Source organism: Lissotriton vulgaris, chromosome 4_1 (genome assembly GCF_964263255.1).
Source record: "Lissotriton vulgaris chromosome 4_1, aLisVul1.2, whole genome shotgun sequence".
Taxonomy (NCBI): Eukaryota; Metazoa; Chordata; class Amphibia; order Caudata; family Salamandridae; genus Lissotriton; species Lissotriton vulgaris.
The window spans coordinates 2,053,560,919-2,053,581,823 of record NC_141691.1 but is presented as its reverse complement, the minus strand read 5'-3'; the positions used below and the strand labels follow the sequence as shown (position 1 = coordinate 2,053,581,823).

At 53.8% G+C, this 20,905-nt stretch overlaps 1 protein-coding gene across 1 annotated transcript; it reads left to right on the top strand.

Annotated features, from left to right (window-relative positions):
• Positions 1–2,111: 2,111 nt before the first annotated feature.
• On the top strand, positions 2,112–20,648 carry SCX (scleraxis bHLH transcription factor). Its single transcript, XM_086967092.1, has 2 exons — positions 2,112–2,776; positions 19,775–20,648. Exons 1-2 carry the CDS (start codon positions 2,246–2,248, stop codon positions 19,811–19,813), a joined length of 570 nt encoding a protein of 189 aa, XP_086823218.1. The 5' UTR covers positions 2,112–2,245; the 3' UTR covers positions 19,814–20,648.
• Positions 20,649–20,905: the final 257 nt, after the last annotated feature.

The window sequence follows — 20,905 nt, the reverse complement described above, 5'->3', positions numbered from 1 at the left end:
TATTTAAAAGAGCGCACAAGCATATATCACTGGTTAGCTGGGGTGACTGCCCAGAGTCCTAATGCCAGCAAAAACAATGTTTGCAAGCAGGAGGGGTGAAAGCAAAACGTTTAGGGGTGACCCTGCAGAGAGGATCAAGTCCAACATCCAGTAACTAAGTGCTACAAAAGAAAGGCCTTACAAACTAAATCCGTGCATAATAGGACTGCAGAACAACTAGCAGCACGAGGAAAGGCTTCAAAGCAACGATTTACTACATGGAGTGCCAGGGAGAGACTTCAGAAAGACCCAGGTCAGACATCTGGGAGTGATCACACAGACTGAGCAGCCTGTGTTGCGACTGAAACGAAAATATGAAATACCAGCATTTGTTAAGCGCACAGCTACCTCCAGAGAGGTGTCCCGGCGCTGGGGGCCGTCGGGAAGATTAAGCGAGCTATTGCCCAGAGTTACATGGTGCTGGGCTAACCTGCCACCGGCACCGGGAATCGAACCGTGATCCCCAAGGTCCGGAGTCAAGTACTCTGGCCGCTGCACCACACCTCTTCCACAAGCAAGCAAAGACAGACACTAGTGACAGTGCAGGAAGATCCGGAGACTGAGCAGTCTGTGGTGAGACTGCAGGCAGAGACAGGCACTAGTGAAAGTGCAGGCGGAACCGGAGACTGAGCAGTCTGTGATGAGACTGCAGGCAGAGACAGGCACTAGTGACAGTGCAGGCGGAACCGGATACTGAGCAGTCTGTGGTGAGACTGCAGGCAGAGACGGGCACTAATGAAAGTGCAGGCGGAACCGGATACTGAGCAGTCTGTGGTGAGACTGCAAGCAGAGACAGGCACTAGTGTCAGTGCAGGAAGATCCGGAGACTGAGCAGTCTGTGACGAGACTGCAAGCAGGAGACAGGCACTAGTGTCAGTGCAGGAAGATCCGGAGACTGAGCAGTCTGTGATGAGACTGCAGGCAGAGGCAGAGACGAGCCCTCGGTAGCGTGGGATACAAATGAGTCGCGGTCTCACTCACCAACCCCACTCCTGCCTTCATCTGCCTCAAACACACGTGCAAGGGCTGCATCACACGAGCCCCAGCTCCCGCCTAAAACCACTGCCTCATTCTAGATTTCCAAACAGCCACTGCCTCATTCCACAAACCCAGCGGCCCCGCTGCCTCGCACCGCAGATGTGTGCTCCTGCGCCTCTGAGCTGGATCACTCTCGGACTGCACACCTCCCTCCCTCCCTCTCCCTTTCCTCACACTCATCCCTTCCCGGGTCTCCGAGGGCTGCCGCTGCTCAGACTCAGACAGCCAGGAGGGGGAGGGAGGGGCCCGGCTGACCACTTCACGAGGCTATAAAAGTGCCGGCGGAGGCAGAGCGCAGCATCTCGAGGCGCACGTGAGGGGAGGGAAGGCTGCAGTCTGGACGGGGTACCTGAAGAGAGTGCACGGAGGGGACGTGGAGCACACTGAGCCACCTGCAAGCAGAGACCGCTCCAGAACCCAGAGAGGGCCGAGGCCGCTCCAGGCGGGCAGAGGCTGTGCGGAGCCGTGGTACACAGCTAGGGACTAGGTTACCAGAACCCTAAACTGCAAGCAGAGAGCGCTCAAGAACCCGGGGAGGACAGAGACTGCTCTAGAGGCCAAGGGGAGGCAGAGACACACAGCAGGCCTAAAGAGACTGAACTCGGGTACCTTAAGAGCTCAAGGACAGGACTGACAGCACTTTAAACCACATGCAAGCGGGGCCTAAGAGCGCAAAGATAAGCAGAGACTACTACACATCCCAGTGAAAGAAGGGACCCAAAGAGAAGCAGAGCAGACCCAACTTGACTGAAGTGATAGAGTGCCAGGAGTGGGCCCGAGACCGCTGGAAAATTACCTGGAGGCAAAAGTTCTTGTGCAGAACAGGGCCGCCGAAGCTGAACCCAAGCATCTGCAGAGAGCAGGAAGAGACGGCTCTAGAAACCACCTGAGAACAGAGGCTCCAGAACTCCGAGTAGAAGAGACTGCTCCAAGGCTCCTTAACTCTGGGAGAAGAGACTCATCCAAGACCACTTAACTGTGTGTAAAGAGACTGCTTCTAGACTCCTGAACTCTAGGAGAGGAGACTGCTCTGGGAATCCAAGGCAGCTCCAGGCCCAGAGGAGGCTCCCCTCACAGCCCCGTTTCCATCGCGAGTGGGCGCCGGGCCTGGTGTGCAGCCACGGCGTCGGCTCTGCCCCTGCCCCTCTGCCCCCTCCCCCGGCCGGACATGTCCTTCGCCATGCTGCGCTCGGCCCCCAGCCGCTACCTGTACCCCGAGATCAGCATGCTGTCCGAGGACGAGGAGAGCGGCAGCGACAGCTCGGGCTCCGACGACAAGGGCTTCCACCTGGACGCCGACGGCTTCCCCGTCAAGGGCGGCAAGCGGCGCTCGGGCAAGAAGGGGCACCGGCTGCACCGGGAGCCGCGCCAGCGCCACACGGCCAACGCGCGGGAGCGCGACCGCACCAACAGCGTCAACACGGCCTTTACCGCGCTGCGCACCCTCATCCCCACCGAGCCCGCCGACCGCAAGCTCTCCAAGATCGAGACGCTGCGGCTGGCCTCCAGCTACATCTCGCACCTGGGCAACGTGCTGCTGGTGGGCGAGGCCTGCGGCGACGGGCAGCCGTGCCACACCACCACCTTCTACCACCACCACCACCAGCACCAGCAGCAGGGCAGCAGCCCGGCCCGGGAGAGCGAGAACTCGCAGCCCAAGCAGATCTGCACCTTCTGCCTCAGCAACCAGCGCAAGCAGGTGAGGGGGCCAAGCGCAAAGGGTGGAGGAGACGGGGTGGTGCCAGTCTCCAAGGGGGGCAAACTCCGGGGGCCACGCGCTAAGGGTGGAGGAGACGGGGTGGGGCCAGTCTCCAAGGGGGGCAAACCCCAGGGGCCACGCGCAAAGGGTGGAGGAGACAGGGTGGGACCATTCACCAAAGGGGCAAACTCCGGGGACCACGCGCAAAGGGTGGAGGAGACTGGGTGGGACCATTCACCAGGGGGGGCAAACTCCGGGGACCATGCGCAAAGGGTGGAGGAGACAGGGTGGGACCATTCACCAAGGGGGCAAACTCCGGGGGCCACGCGCAAAGGGTGGAGGAGACAGAGTGGGACCATTCACCAAGGGGGGCAAACTCCGGGGGCCACGCGCAAAGGGTGGAGGAGACGGGGTGGGACCATTCACCCAGGGGGCAAACTCCGGGGACCACGCGCAAAGGGTGGAGGAGACAGGGTGGGACCATTCACCAAAGGGGCAAACTCCGGGGACCACGCGCAAAGGGTGGAGGAGACTGGGTGGGACCATTCACCAGGGGGGGCAAACTCCGGGGACCATGCGCAAAGGGTGGAGGAGACAGGGTGGGACCATTCACCAAGGGGGCAAACTCCGGGGGCCACGCGCAAAGGGTGGAGGAGACAGAGTGGGACCATTCACCAAGGGGGGCAAACTCCGGGGGCCACGCGCAAAGGGTGGAGGAGACGGGGTGGGGCCACTCTCGAAGGAGCCCAACTCAGGAGTGTCCAGTGGGACACAAGATGGGTTAAAGAGTGGAGGAGGTATACTGTGGGGTCTCTATCCAAGCGCCCGACTCGGGTGGGACGGGGGGGGGGGGGGGGAGGGGAGGGTCCAGTGAGGTGGAGGTGTTCTGTGGGACCACTAACCAAGGAATCCAACTAAAGCGGGTCCAGTGGTCACCAGATGGGTGATGGGTGGGAGGTGGTATACTCGAGGGCACCTGACCAAGGAACCAGGCCGAGGAGGGTGCAGAGGGCCGCACTCTGGGCAAAAGGGTGAGAGAGCTACACTGTGAGCCTCTACATAGGTAACCCAGCAGAGGAAGGGACCAGGCTCCAGCAGGCCATGAGATGGGCAGAGGGATGGATGAGGTAGAGTGTGGGGCCTCCAGTGATGTTAAACAAGCACGAGCTGGGCGGACGGGTGAATGAGATGCATGGTGGAGCCTCAGTCCAAGGAACCAAGATGAAGAGGGCCAGTGCCTCACGAGCACATAGAAGGGTGGAAGAGATGCATGGGGCCTCCACCCTAGGAACCCAAATGATGAGGAAACACTGTCACGTGAGCAGGGGCAACGGGCGGAAGAGGTATCAGCTCTTCAAGAACCTGGCTCAACAGGAAACAGTGTGCTGTGAGCAGGGATAAGGTAGAAAAGAGATCAGAGGCCTACATCCATGGAGGTCAGGGAAGGAATAACGCTACATGTATGGAAGAAGGGTAAAAGAGACGCAAGGGGTCCAACGATCGAATGACCATCACCAGCTTGGAAACGGTAGAAGGTGAAAGAAATACCAGGGTTCTCCAACTGAGGAATCCAAAAGATGAGGGGTGAGTGGTTCACCCAGAGATATGTATGTAGCCTCCAATGAACAAGCCAAAAGGTCATTCTGGAGAAGGCGCAGAGAGCTATTGTAACTGCTGCCAAGATACTCTACTGATGAGACATGTCCCCATTGGCACAGGCAAGAAACGTGGTTAGGAGTAAGATCTGCACTAGTGCAAACAGGCCGACACAAGTGCAAACCAGCTGCCAGAGTCCAGACCAGCGAACAGCAGCAGCCTAGACATGGCAGTGCCACGCTGCCCTTCCCCAAACAAGTCCACTGCTCGAGAGTGGCCTCTGCCCCACTGCAGACAGGCCTCAGCCCGAGGGCAGGTTCATGTCGAACCCATGAACGGTGACCCTTCGAAGTCAGAAGCTGCTGGACGGGCATGAGACAACTAGGGCACCGTTCGCCCAGTGTTTGGAAGAGGGGGCATGTTAGGGGTGGCTTTTACAACAGACAGATTCTCGATCAGCACCAGACTGATGCCACAAAGGCTCGCGGACAGGGGCATGTGCAGGTTGGACCAGCCTGGACGCCATGTCCTGCTGTAGTGTTTGACAATCTAGGATATAAAAACACATCTACACCAGCAAACGAGCCCTGCACCTTCAGGAGTAGGCAGAATGGAATAAACTGCTTTGAACACCAGTCACTAAAAACTGAAGAAAGGTAGGACACGTGCAACAATTCAAAAGCAGATTTCTAATTCGTTATTCGTAAGTATTCAATAACTCATCGGATCGCATGTAATTTCAGAAATAACGCCTTCTAGAAGCGCATACTTTTTTATGGGTTCGTGGACAGGTGAAACCAGTATACTTCGTTACCCGAGGGTACTCCTGGCTATGACCGACTGAAGGAATGAGCAGGTACAACAAATATGTGGGGTCGAGTCTGATGCACCCCTTAAGACTACTACACATTTAGAGCATTCCAGAAAGGATGCCCTTCCAAGAAATCCAGAAATCGGGGTTTCGGCACCTTTGAGGTGTGAGGGGCGCACAGAGGCACCCGCTGCAGGGCTGAGGGTGGAGGGGAGGGGGGCACCACAAACCACAGGCGAGGGGCACACAGAAGCACCTGCAGGAGGGATGGGGGGCCCATCACAAGCCACAGAGGCACCTGCAGCAGGGTTGGGGGGGGGGGCATCACAAGACACAGAAAGCACAGGCGAGGGGCACGCAGAGGCACCTGCAGCAGGGCTGGGGGCCCATCACAAGCCACAGAGGCACCTGCAGCAGGGTTGGGGGGTGACCATCACAAGCCACAGAAAGCACAGGCGAGGGGCACGCCGAGGCACCTGCAGCAGGGCTGGGGTGACCATCACAAGCCACAGAAAGCACAGGCGAGGGGCACGCCGAGACACCTGCAGCAGGGCTGGGGTGACCATCACAAGCCACAGAAAGCACAGGCGAGGGGCACGCAGAGGCACCTGCAGCAGGGCTGGGGGCCCATCACAAGCCACAGAGGCACCTGCAGCAGGGTTGGGGGGTGACCATCACAAGCCACAGAAAGCACAGGCGAGGGGCACGCCGAGGCACCTGCAGCAGGGCTGGGGTGACCATCACAAGCCACAGAAAGCACAGGCGAGGGGCACGCCGAGGCACCTGCAGCAGGGCTGGGGTGACCATCACAAGCCACAGAAAGCACAGGCGAGGGTCACGCAGAGGCACCTGCAGCAGGGCTGGGGTGACCATCACAAGCCACAGAAAGCACAGGCGAGGGGCACGCCGAGGCACCTGCAGCAGGGCTGGGGGCCCATCACAAGCCACAGAGGCACCTGCAGCAGGGTTGGGGGGTGACCATCACAAGCCACAGAAAGCACAGGCGAGGGGCACGCCGAGGCACCTGCAGCAGGGCTGGGGTGACCATCACAAGCCACAGAAAGCACAGGCGAGGGGCACGCCGAGGCACCTGCAGCAGGGCTGGGGTGACCATCACAAGCCACAGAAAGCACAGGCGAGGGTCACGCAGAGGCACCTGCAGCAGGGCTGGGGTGACCATCACAAGCCACAGAAAGCACAGGTGAGGGGGCACAGAGGCGGCTGCAGCAGGGCTGGGGTGACCATCACAAGCCACAGAAAGCACAGGCGAGGGGCACGCCGAGGCACCTGCAGCAGGGCTGGGGTGACCATGACAAGCCACAGAAAGCACAGGCTAGGGGCACGCAGAGGCACCTGCAGCAGGGCTGGGGGCCCATCACAAGCCACAGAGGCACCTGCAGCAGGGTTGGGGGGTGACCATCACAAGCCACAGAAAGCACAGGCGAGGGGCACGCCGAGGCACCTGCAGCAGGGCTGGGGTGACCATCACAAGCCACAGAAAGCACAGGCGAGGGGCACACAGAGGCACCTGCAGCAGGGCTGGGGGCCCATCACAAGCCACAGAAAGCACAGGCGAGGGGCACGCAGAGGCACCTGCAGCAGGGCTGGGGGCCCATCACAAGCCACAGAGGCACCTGCAGCAGGGTTGGGGGGTGACCATCACAAGCCACAGAAAGCACAGGCGAGGGGCACGCCGAGGCACCTGCAGCAGGGCTGGGGTGACCATCACAAGCCACAGAAAGCACAGGCGAGGGGCACGCCGAGGCACCTGCAGCAGGGCTGGGGTGACCATCACAAGCCACAGAAAGCACAGGCGAGGGTCACGCAGAGGCACCTGCAGCAGGGCTGGGGTGACCATCACAAGCCACAGAAAGCACAGGTGAGGGGGCACAGAGGCGGCTGCAGCAGGGCTGGGGTGACCATGACAAGCCACAGAAAGCACAGGCTAGGGGCACGCAGAGGCACCTGCAGCAGGGCTGGGGGCCCATCACAAGCCACAGAGGCACCTGCAGCAGGGTTGGGGGGTGACCATCACAAGCCACAGAAAGCACAGGCGAGGGGCACGCCGAGGCACCTGCAGCAGGGCTGGGGTGACCATCACAAGCCACAGAAAGCACAGGCGAGGGGCACACAGAGGCACCTGCAGCAGGGCTGGGGGCCCATCACAAGCCACAGAAAGCACAGGCGAGGGGCACGCAGAGGCACCTGCAGCAGGGCTGGGGTGACCATCACAAGCCACAGAGGCACCTGCAGCAGGGTTGGGGGGTGACCATCACAAGCCACAGAAAGCACAGGCGAGGGGCACGCCGAGGCACCTGCAGCAGGGCTGGGGTGACCATCACAAGCCACAGAAAGCACAGGCGAGGGGCACGCCGAGGCACCTGCAGCAGGGCTGGGGTGACCATCACAAGCCACAGAGGCACCTGCAGCAGGGTTGGGGGGTGACCATCACAAGCCACAGAAAGCACAGGCGAGGGGCACGCCGAGGCACCTGCAGCAGGGCTGGGGTGACCATCACAAGCCACAGAAAGCACAGGCGAGGGGCACGCAGAGGCACCTGCAGCAGGGCTGGGGTGACCATCACAAGCCACAGAAAGCACAGGTGAGGGGGCACAGAGGCGGCTGCAGCAGGGCTGGGGTGACCATCACAAGCCACAGAAAGCACAGGTGAGGGGGCACAGAGGCGGCTGCAGCAGGGCTGGGGTGACCATCACAAGCCACAGAAAGCACAGGTGAGGGGGCACAGAGGCGGCTGCAGCAGGGCTGGGGTGACCATCACAAGCCACAGAAAGCACAGGCGAGGGGCACACAGCCACCTGCAGCAGGGCTGGGGGCCCATCACAAGCCACAGAAAGCACAGGCGAGGGGCACACAGAGGCGCCTGCAGCAGGGCCGGGGGCCCATCACAAGCCACAGAGGCACCTGCAACAGGGCTGGGGGGCGGGCAGTCACAATCCACAGAAAGCACAGGCGAGGGGCACACAGAGGCACCTGCAGCAGGGCTGGGGTGACCATCACAAGCCACAGAGGCACCTGCAGCAGGGTTGGGGGGTGACCATCACAAGCCACAGAAAGCACAGGCGAGGGGCACGCCGAGGCACCTGCAGCAGGGCTGGGGTGACCATCACAAGCCACAGAAAGCACAGGCGAGGGGCACACAGAGGCACCTGCAGCAGGGCTGGGGGCCCATCACAAGCCACAGAAAGCACAGGCGAGGGGCACACAGAGGCGCCTGCAGCAGGGCCGGGGGCCCATCACAAGCCACAGAGGCACCTGCAACAGGGCTGGGGGGCGGGCAGTCACAATCCACAGAAAGCACAGGCGAGGGGCACACAGAGGCACCTGCAGCAGGGCTGGGGTGACCATCACAAGCCACAGAGGCACCTGCAGCAGGGTTGGGGGGTGACCATCACAAGCCACAGAAAGCACAGGCGAGGGGCACGCCGAGGCACCTGCAGCAGGGCTGGGGTGACCATCACAAGCCACAGAAAGCACAGGCGAGGGGCACACAGAGGCACCTGCAGCAGGGCCGGGGGCCCATCACAAGCCACAGAGGCACCTGCAGCAGGGCTGGGGGCCCATCACAAGCCACAGAAAGCACAGGCGAGGGGCACACAGAGGCACCTGCAGCAGGGCTGGGGTGACCATCACAAGCCACAGAGGCACCTGCAGCAGGGTTGGGGGGTGACCATCACAAGCCACAGAAAGCACAGGCGAGGGGCACGCCGAGGCACCTGCAGCAGGGTTGGGGGGTGACCATCACAAGCCACAGAAAGCACAGGCGAGGGGCACACAGAGGCACCTGCAGCAGGGCTGGGGGCCCATCACAAGCCACAGAAAGCACAAGCGAGGGGCGCACAGAGGCGCCTGCAGCAGGGCCGGGGGCCCATCACAAGCCACAGAGGCACCTGCAGCAGGGCTGGGGGGGGGGGGGCCATCACAAGCCACAGAAAGCACAGGCGAGGGGCACACAGAGGCACCTGCAGCAGGGCTGGGGGCCCATCACAAGCCACAGAGGCACCTGAAGGAGGGATGGGGCCCATCACAAGCCACAGAGGCACCTGCAAAAGGGCTGGGGGCGGGCAGTCACAATCCACAGAAAGCACAGGCACTTGGAAGAGGTCAGGTTCTAGTTCTGCGCGCTTGCCTCCTTTCACGTGCATCCCTTCGCCCCTTCATCACTGCCCCCAGCTGCATCCGCCGAGCCGGCAGCATGCTGGCCAGCTTTCGGGATTACTATTGAGCGGCGCCCTCGGGTCAGCACTTCAGTCAACGGAAAATGACCACTTTTTCATCAGTTCTTAAAATACTTTTTTTTTTAAATTACTTTGGACATAATAATGACCGGAATGGAGCCTTCAGAGGGACAGGTGGGGTCAATCCGACGGTATACACTGCTTTAACCACGAAGAAGGGAGCTGAGCCTTGAAGGGGCAGTACAGGCACTCGTTGCCAGCCACGGACAGTATGTGGTTTCAAATCCGGGCTGCTAGAGTAAGGGACTGCGCTGGCACTTCGTATCAGGGCTTCTAGGCACTTCATATGGCAGTACCTGCACTTCATAGCAGAGTTAATAAAGGTTCAGTGGGACAGTCCCGCACTGCACATCATGGATTCATGGGTGAAACAGGCTGTACACTCGCAGATAGACGACTGGCAAGAAGGCTGGGGATATTTCCTCAGAAGACCTTACCTTCTTACGCTACAGGGAATCCCAGCGATTATATAGTAATCAAGAAGGATTTCTTCTGATAAGATTCAACTGCATTTATCACTCCATTCTTGGAAATTCTGATCTCAACCGAAGAACCAATGCTTTAATTTGGGTGATTGATAGCACGCTACGGGGGGATTCACAACACGAAATAGAACTATTCTCCATTGAAAGGCACGCTCCATTTGCATTTTTCCACGTCGTATTTTAACCCTGTTGAAGTCCTTTTACGGACTAAACCCTTTGGCTGAGCTAATGCAAGTATTCATTCTTCCAATTGTTAAAAATAAAAATAACTAAACTGAATTCAAGAACTATCAAAACTCCCGTCTACAGGTTTCATTAATGTCATGATTTTAAAAGATTCTATTGTACTTGACATTTGACTTGCTTTAATTATTAGTGCGCTCCTTGATACTATCTTGAAATTAGTTGTCTCTGATATTTGACCACTCACTAGTGGAGTCAAGTGTGAGCACCTTTGTGCTAGATCAGATTTTGAGGACTTATTTACTGGTGCAGCCCATAGAGCCCGCACTTCTTTTCCGTTACCTTTTGTACTGCTAAAGCACCCAGGGGAAAGAGAGGGACTTTCCCAACCCCAGCCACTCAGAGTGACCTCACGGCTGGGTGAGAGCGAGGGAATACATGACACGGACAGTGGTCAGTCACCCAGCACCGCCTGAAGCTAAGAGTCCAGTCTTCAGCTCAGGATTGGCCTAGACCCAACAGTGAATGCCTGGAGGGCCCCTGCGGGACTATAGCCACTCTGTGTCCACACACATAACCGCTCCCCCAGGGGTTGGGAGAGTACGCTAAGGTCCTGGTACTCATGAAGTGCCATGAAGGCCTTCAAATAACAGTCAGAGACTGTGGTGAGGGGAATCAAGCCAATGTAGGGATATACTCAGTCAGTCAATACATCTTTATTTCGGCTAATAAAAACCATAAAAGCAATGCAATACAAAAATTCATTATATACACATTAAAATTTGTACAGAAATAAGATATGCACATGATTGCAGTTCAAACAATCTAAAACAGTTAAAATATTTGTTGAAAAGAGACAAAATCTGTATCATGAATATAAAGGCCCAACCCTATTTTCAGACAATCCTCATTCGGTTATGTGTCCTGCTGATAGTGAATTCATTAGGATGAGTCTGATTTTATTTATACGCGCTGCCGCTACCAAAAAACTGGCTACACTATGCGTAACCTGCATAGAATCAAGCAACACCAAGGAGACCACGCGGATTGATCCTTCCGAGGCCCAAACTCTACAAAAACTGAGGTCCCCAACATTACCAAGTGTTTCCTCGAGGTCACATCCCTCGTTTGCAATGGGGAAGGTCCTACCTGCATAGCTCTGCCTTCCCGGAGGCGCTGAGACCTCGAGGGTCACCAAAACACACCCTAACAAAAGGTGTGGGACAACAAAGAGCAAACACTCCTGCCCTATTCAGAATACGACTATTGTGCTACTTGAGAAAGGCGTAGATCAAATAAGCGGCAATCTAAGAGTCTGGAGACCAATTACTTCCCCGGGTACCATTTACGTATAATAAGAACAGATGGCACGGCTCGCTGTGCTTGCCTCAGGCCTAAGGAGGCCTGACACTATTCTGGATTCGTTGCATGCTTCAGTGTTTTGAGGTCAGCCTAGGGCAGAAGCACAAAGAGGGTCTCCAGCAGGTCCTCTCCTCTCAGTAGGGTTTGGACCTGCACCACCAGATGCCACAGGGAGCGCCTCACGCCCCTATGGCATCCCAGATCATGCATTCTTCTCTTAAGGGCCTGCTACTAGGCTAAGGGGTGGTCTAGGGACGGACTCGGACCCGACAGCATCTCAGATCCTCTCTCTTTAGTGTTCGAGGCTTCGCTAGCAGAGCTGTAGCCACTAGATCGTGGCCGAACTGTATCTCAATTCAATTAGTATTTATTATGATCTAGAATTCTGAAGAAGTCCACATAAAGTACATATATAAAACGTCATTCATTACATACAGAAATGCGAAGTAAAAGTACAATTTTATACCACAGTCCCAATACTTAAGGGAGAGGGCCTTTCCTACAGTGGACTAAACTAAACACTGGGCAACGTTATATCAATACAGAAGATCCTTTTTCAGTTAGAAACACAATATGGGCAATACGGAGAACCAAAAAAAAAAAAAGAAGTACACAGAGGAGTTAATAAGGAATACCTACATTTAAAAATGCTCGCATAAAACAATACCAGAAGGAATTCGAATTTAGCGAAAAGGGAAAAACAATCCATTGGCATAGAAAAGTGCAAATGCTATGTGCAAAATTTGGCAGAGATACTAGTAGCTATACAGACATTTCGACCCCAAAACATTAAACAACTATTTTCAGGTCATACATACTGTATCTCGGATCCTCCCTCTGCCTAGTGTTGGGAGCTATGCTAACAAAAGCCCTAGGAGCAGCGTCTCATACCCTGGCAGCATCTCTAACCCTCCCTGTTGTAATGTTATGAGATGCACTACGAAGAGGTTTAGGGAGCGTCTCATACCTCAACAGTGTCTCTGCTCTTCCCTTGGTCTTTAGTATAACAGGAGCCCTAGAGAGCTCCTGGAAGCAGCCCCATCCTCCCTCGCGCGCAGAGGCGCTGGGTTTTAATATAAAGCCGCTCGGCACACCATGAATCCGTGAAAACATAAACCCGTTTACTTAGGGAAGACATTACCGCTTCCCCTCAGCCGCTGGAGCAGCGAGCAGGAAACCGGGCCCGATGCCCACACAAACACACGGAGGAGCGACTGTGGCCCCTGGCGAGGGCCCGTCTGGATCAGCTTAGTGCCTCCGCGTGACGCTCCTGGATGTGGCATAGTGCCCCTTTCTAAGCCTGGAAGCAAGCGCAACCGTGCGACAGCGCACGTCCATGCAGCAACTTTGTGCTGCCACGGAAAATAGTTTTAACAAGACTAAGCAAATGCCAAGAAAAGGAAACAAAAAGGCAAAATGACTACTGACATTGCTGCTCCTCCTCAAAAATATACCGAAACCAGAAAGTGATTTGCAACACCACGAAATAAACGCATGGCATAAGGTGGCATAAGGTGGCAAAAACAGGCGTAGGGAAGCCCTGCTTGGGGCTCACCCACCTCCGCTGCTTGGAGGACGCATAATTGAGTGCTGTTACGTCATTTAAGCGCAGAGTGGCTCCTCGGCCACAGAGGGTGGAGTCTGAGGGGCCCCGCCAGGGATGGGGTGCGCGGCTCGCAGCCCTGTACAAAATGACTGGCGGTGGAAGATGGTAATGGACCAAGGCCAGGCGTTCACGTGTGCATCACTCTACCTACACCAGTGACGCCAAAAGCATGCATAGACCCCGTTTGTCTAGACTCTAGACAAGCCTAATGCGGGAGTGCACCGACAGCACACGCATGATGCGTGACTAAATCGACAGCACACCCATGATGCGTTACTACATCGACAGCACACGCATGATGCGGGACTACACCGACAGCCCTCGGGGTCCACAGCACTCCCGTGACCCTGGACTGCACCGACAGTCGCAGATACTCTGTGCAGGACCAGAGCGCTCACACAAGGCACCAGGGCTCTAGAGCAGTCGCAGATACTCTCACAAGGCCCCTGGGGTCGCATGCACGAGGTGCAGAACCCACGAACACACAGGGGCAGTCCCTGCGGAAAGAAGCGTGCCCAGGGAGCTCCCATACATGTCTCCTGCAGACTACCAGGCTCTCACCCTTAGTATCTCCCGAGCCCTGCATTTCTGCCGGGCCTGGAGTTGCGCGTTTGGCCGTCTGCTTGCACTAACTCCCTGCGCAGCACGAGCTCTGGAATGTGTTGGAAGCGCTGCTGTGCCTCAGGTCTCACGCCCCGGGGGAGACATTAGTGTCATAAAAACTTAACAGCCCGGCCCCCGGGAGCCGCTTCCCACACGGGGACCGAGCACGGGTGCAGCTGTCAGCTGCTGCACGCCGCAGGAGAGAGGCAGCACCTGGGATGAGAGGCTGCGGGGCCCCCACAGAGAGAGGGGCAGACGAGAGGGCCCAGAAGAGAACCGGGAGGACGGAGAATAGGAGAGAGGGTGTATCCTTAGGGGGGCAACTGAGAACTAGGGCAGGCATGAGGCTCGAACAGAGAACCAGCCCAGGAGTTGGGCTCCAACACAGAACAGGGACAGGCGTGATACTCTAGCAGAGAAATGAGCCATGCGCGGGGCCCCAAGTGACATCCAGGACAAAGCGAGTCCAGAGACTGAGGGTAGAAGTCTTCACTCGGACTGCAACACCCATCTACCGTCGCACCAGAAACATGTGCTATAGAGTATAGACCATTCTTCGAAAGTATGCTCAGCTAGAAACCAGCCAAACGTTTTAAGTCTGGCTTGACAGCACTGTCAGGTAATCAATCAGGGCTTAATTTGAGACGGTGGTTTCCTGTGCTGAGCACCAGCACTCACCACAGGTGCCTCATGGTGATGCACTGTTTATAATTTAGAGATGAGCACAAAAACTGATGTTTATTAATTCTTTATAAATTAAAAACTGCAAACACCAGCCGCTCTCGTCATTATAATAGCTTTGGGGACCTCGAACATCGGAACAGTCGCACTTGATGCAGCGTGATGGTTAGCAGCTGTGCAGGTACCGTCACTGGCCGTCGCAATGGGTGGTGCATGCTGTTCTAGCCTCCTGACGTGGGCTGTGGCATTCATTATTTTTGCAAATTACGCACTGGTAGTCAACAAGAGCTTTATGAAGCAATACTGAGAGGAGGGCGGAGGCTGCGACCACATTGATCTTCCTCTCCATAAACCTTCACTTGATTGGCCAGAAGAAGGGGTTAGTTTCGCCCGAAATGAGTGCTGCTATTGCAGTTTTAGCCTTGTTGGATTCCTTACGCTCAACGCCGCAGACCTTACTGTGTTTTGGTGGCAAGCCAATGATCAAGGCTTACCTGTTTATTAGGCAATGTTACGACAAAGGCAGTAGGTCAGACTTCTATTGAATTTCACAGATGCTTTTCACACTATGCCTTTAGTGTGGCTTGCTCTTACTTGGACTAGTGATTCATTACAAGGACTCACAGATTATCATAGTAGGCAGGGGTATTCCTCTGACAAACCCTGGGGGCACACCCGCACTGTAATAATCTTCGCTGATACTGCACATTGTTTTTCCAACTTTAATGTTGTACATATTACTGTCTGGTGGCGGCTTTGTGGGAAAGCTAATGTTCTATACAGTGAAAAGTGGAGTGAGTGGTGAAACAGCTGCTCCTGAAGTCAGAAACTGAGGGCTTCTCAGAGCATGGCTAGGAGACCGTGAACACCAACAGTGGCTAGTAAATACCAGCATTTGTAAAGCGCACAGCTACCTCCGGCGGAGATGTCCCGGCGCTGGGGGCCCTCGGGAAGATTAAGCGAGCTATTGCCCAGAGTCACAAAGTGCTGGGTTAACCTGCCGCCGGAGTCGGGGATCGAACCGTGAACCCTGTGGTCTCGTGTCAGGCACCCTGGCCGCTGCGCCACACCTCTTCCACAACAGTGGCCAGTGAGGGGTGGCTGGAGGCCAGTGAGGCACAGCGAGGCTAGTAAGGCACAGCTCGGCACAATGGGGGACAATGAAGGAAGATACAAAACTAGCAGGTGTCGAGGGGGAGGGGTGGGGATGGGCAGGAGAAATCAGCTAGGGTCAGAGGAACACAGTGGGAGCTAGGGACAGATAGATGTAGCTGGGTTTCGGTTTTCACAAGTAAAAGCCAGCAAGAAGGGGTACTTTCAAGTGAGAGACAACAATGGTCAGTGGGTGCCGGATGGAGAGAGAGATAGCAGGGAACTTCAGCAATCAGAGGCATCAGGGGTTAGTGGAGGCCAGTAAAACTGCCGGAGTTGGAGTCACAGACCCAGAAGCCAACCAGGTCTAATTAGGGAGGCGGGATCAGTAGGAGCCAATGAACTGTGTCAGCCACTAAGGGACGACGAATCCTCAGCAACACCCTTGGGCATCTGAGAAGGCACGCTCTCTCGTGTGCCTCGCCCTGGACAATCACGACCTCCCATGGATGAACATACGCCATAAGTGATAAGGGATCTGTGTAAGTCAGGTATCTTGTAAGAAAAGACGCGGAGGTTACTGGGGACGCAAGGAGGCTCTCCAAGGGCCTCCATCTGTAAACACACAAGTCAAACACTCACTCGGCACCACCTGACAACAAACAGTTCTGATGCCAACCCCTAGCCCGGTTTTCATTGCGCTGACTGCTTTTGCTATCCTACCTGTAAAGCCTTGCACTCAATATAATACAGTGAGCTGGAAGCTGGCTGCCATGCCTTCCTATTCCTGTTAAAAGACACACCTTAAGAGTGCAATAATACTTTGGATGCAAGACATCCACAAGTAGAAAGGATCATCTACAAAGTCCTTTGCTCTCCACCATGCTATAGGTACTATAGCTTTAGAGCATCCAGACTACAGCAAGCGCCTAGAAGTCACATGAATGCCATGCAGCTCAAGGATGAGGCGATTGGCCGCGAAGACCGAATGAGGCCGATAGTCAAGCATGGGGAACATTAGCAGGTCCCTGAGAAGAAACCGCAATGGCAGCTCTTTATCAAGGCAGACGCTGTGTTCTATGGGGACTCGAGTGCCACAAAATCCAGTTGTGCTGTAGATTAGGAAGCAGGGACATTGACAGAGCGGTGTGTGGTAACTCGATAGAAGAACCTCAGACCCCGACAGAGAGGCATGGCTGGAGGTGGCTGGCTGTATGTCTGCCCACAAAAAAGGCTTTTGAACCAAAGCATTCTTGAGGCCTTGCAAGCAAAGGTCAGCTGCTTCTGGGCAATCCTAACAGGGACCCTGCCACATCTTGCATTGCATCAAGACCTACAGAACCCCCCACCCCCTTCCTAGGAAGATGAAATGGGATCCTTTCAAAGCCTCCAACCCTCCCCCATGAATTACCCACCCAGCCCACCATGTTACAATTCCAGAAGGTGGGAGCCCTCTACAGTTCACTCGGTACTATTACAAGGCCCTCTATTTAGTCCACCTCGTCATATCCGTTTTACCTCTGACAGATCACGATGGTTCAAAGATGGCAGCTATGAAGGATCCGTCAGTGAAAAGTGGCGAGAGTACACCAGTGCAGATGCCGTTGTATCATCTGTTAAGTATAGATGGCCTGCACTTGTACCTCGTGCACCATCACCAGCATTCTACTTTAACATCTGCTGTAAACATACTTGCAGCATGCATATTCAAGGTGTACTTTTTACTACACGAGCCTGTTTTGGTTTTGGGTTGCCCAGATTTTTATCAGGAAGGCCTTTGACAGCAGCTATTGCTCAGCATGGTCAGTGAAGCAATGTGGCACAGACTGCCGCAAGGAGAAGGCATTTTGTCATTTGTGGATAATCGGAGATTGGCGGTGAGTAGTGACCTGCCATGGGACTAGACTTTCAAAGCTGTGACAGTCCCAACAGGAGCCGGAAAGTGAGAAGTGTATACACTCCAATCTTTAACTATAGTAACAAACTGCTACAGACCATTCCAACCCATTCCAACCCTCTCCTGTCAGCAGCAAGCAGGGATTCACTTGTAGAAGAGCTACAGACCACAGGGATGGCACACCACCCCCCTCCCCGCCCCCTTCATGCAAGGGGCGTTATCCTAGGTATCCAGAAAAAAAATATTTCATTGTGCCTGTGAAGTGAAAGTAGAGTAATGCTCTGCCACGTGGCACAATCTAACTGTAGGCTGGCCAAGCAGACAGACGTCAGCTACTAAGGCTTGTGTGCAGATTTGGACCCTAGCACCGCCTCTCTAGCCAGACTGCCTTGTGTGGGTGTCGCAAAGGAAAGGAACCGGATCCGGACAACTGGGGGCGGGGGGGGGAGATGGCAAATGTAGCAAAAGCTGGTGGAACACTCAAGGGTCCCAGGACTCTGTCGGCAACGGAAGATCTGCAATACACATTATATCTGAACTCAAAGACAAAAACAGTCTTTCAAAGAGTCCAACTCATCTTTGGATGCATGTCCACAGAGAGCAAACGTGGCCACCATTCCATGATATCCTCTGCTTGCGGAGCCAACCTGAGTTATCCCAGATGATCCAGCGCTTTCCTATTAGCCTTCACCAACGCACTACACCTTAAATATTCTAGAACACCAAATTAATCTGTCTTTGATTAAGGAAAATTCCACGAACAGCAATTTCTGCGAGTCCTTCCCAAGCCATACAAAGTCCTCTCATATCAACCCTACAAAACCTATTGAATCCCACACCCCTAGCAAATGCACAACTTCAAGCTGCTCCATACCACATCATATGTAGTCAATCCTCTCTCTGGTTGAAGTAGGAGAGAGATGGCTGCACCAAACAGAACTTCCCAAGATCCAGCCACGCTACTCCACCCCAAACTCCTTATTACCTTCAATGGCATCAGTGTTCTACCTCCCAACCCAACAGCCTCTTACTAGGTCACATAGACTAACAACAATAAATGCTTTCCTTTCACAGAAACCATGTAAACAGCGTTCACCCTAACAAACGCGAGCAACAGTGGTCCAGGAAAGCTGGCAACAAAAAATATTCAACCAAGAGCCCCAAACCAAAATAATAAAGAGGGCTATCAAACGAGGGCTACTTGTACAAAACAAATGAAACTGGATCACTGGAGATGGGATTAACACATTGGCTGCTTGGCAGATTTTTCCCCTGTGCTGGAGCTCAATGTAAATGGGTGTGGTCATGACGAGCTCAGCTCGTCATGAGCACCGAAGGGGTTAATGACAGGCTGAACCCCAGTACGCATTGCAGGTAGAAGCGTCCTTTTCTGAGGTTAGTACAAGAGCATCTGAAATATCTATAGCAAGACATATTGATGTTGTCTTTGTGAATCTGTTTTAGCCATGTTGTCTCCTCTTTCAATATATCCTCCACCTCCACTCTGACTCATTCCAACCCTCATTCTACTACTATGAGCTCCCACAACCCTTTCTAGACTCACTCCTCTAGCCCTTCTTTGATCACCCCAAACCTCATTTCAATACGTTGATCTCCCAAACAACCCATCTAAATTCGAGCCTCACCCATCCCTCCTGTGACTCCTCCCAAAACTCATCTTACTACTTTGATCTCCTTTTTAAAAGTATGTTTTTACACATTTTTATAATCTTCATAATGCATATGATCATATACTTATTTTTATATGTATTCATTGATATATCGTTCTTAAAATTCTGTAACTTGCAAAGGTTTTTTAATCATGCAATAAAGATTTCTACTACTTTGATCTACCTAATCCACTTCCACAGATTCTTCCCCCCTCCATCTCTCTTAATACTCATACCAAACCTGATCTTACTACTATGATCTCCCAATAAACACTCTCTGGGCTCTTACCTCTTCTATCCGACCACTTTATTTTTCAATCCACCTTACAGACTTGCATGTTCACCACTCAAATTGACTCAAATTTCACTAAACTAATCCACCATTATATTATTCTGTTTCGGTTCTGGCACAAATGCGATTTGCGATCATTTGTCAAAAAGTGATTTGACGCCACGTCAGGGGTAGTAAGCGATATAGAAGTACAGTTACAAACCAGGGACTGGTCCCAGTGCCACCCCCCTTAGCTCTAACTAAAAACAATTTAAAAGAGCTTATTTTGTAGAACGAGTACTACTACATTTTGTGGCGCTGTAAAGAATAAGTGTTAATATGAGTCAATCACATATGAGCACTTCGCATGCACTAACCCATCGCTCCACTGAATGCACAGCTATTCTCCCAAAGTGTCTCAGTATAGAGATGTCAACTGGCTACTAACTCTGTAATAACGCTTTCTATTTTACTCCCTTCTCCAGAGCAAAGACAGAGACAGGAAATCAGCTATTCGGAACTAGAGAAAACATTCAAGGACTTAGTTCGCGAAGAAGCGCAAAGAGGGGGTTGACGAAAACCCTCACACGGCTGGCTCCGTGGTCTACACCCACCAGTCCAGGGGGAGACGATTCCAGCTGTTTTTATCTCAGAAGAAAAATAAATGAGAAAAATCAAACTGATTGAAAGACCACAAAGGAAAAAAACAGCCCGCTGGGTTTCCAAGACGTCTTCCTCCAGGTTGTCCGTTGGATCCACATCAGACGTGTGGATGGAAGGAGAAGCGATGGCACTCCTAAAACATGCTTGCCTTGTAAGAGGAAAGCTAAGGGAGAGGGCATCCGAGGGTGTCATGGTCTCACCAGAGAGAGCAAGCCACAGGGTCGAGCTTGCTGAAATCACAGTGTAGTCAGAAGAACCCATCACCAAGCATGGACTGCTGTCTCATTACCTACCTGCGCGGTTCTGTAGCTGCTTGTCCTCGAAACTGCATGTGATGTTTCTCGTCTATCCCAAATGGGAGCACCAGAACTGTACTCTGCCAAGTCAATTTGGTGAACTTGTGGAAACTAAGGAAGATGCAACCTACTTTTTAAAACAGATGATGTGCTGAAACTAAGCTGGGACCCAAAGGCGTCCACTATCTCGGAGGCATCAGCACAGCAAAGTGAGTATTTGAAGAGCCATCGTCAGACCTCAAGACTTTTGCTTAAAAATGTAGGACAATAAATTGCCTCTACCGTTCCATGAACTCTGTTCAACTATTAATACTAAACGGACATGTTGATAGTGCTTCATGCTATTGGACAATAATCTAAAACCCTTATTATTTAGATAAGAATAAATAAAATATTGTGCAAACTCTTGTGAACAATGTGCGTTTTTGGAACAAGCCAGTCGTGAGTGAGACGGAAAGCCTGTCTCACAAAGAAGGATTGTCTTGGAAGCCACAAATAAAGGGTACAGTCGGCCAAACAGTATATTAGAACTAAAAGTCCACATGTAGTAGAAGACCAGGTAAAGGAGGCTTTGGCTTTTGTGCTACATCAAACTAGGATTCACGGTCACTCAAGTTTTGGGGAGCAGTCTCAACAAAAGATGGAGAATTGAAGGCA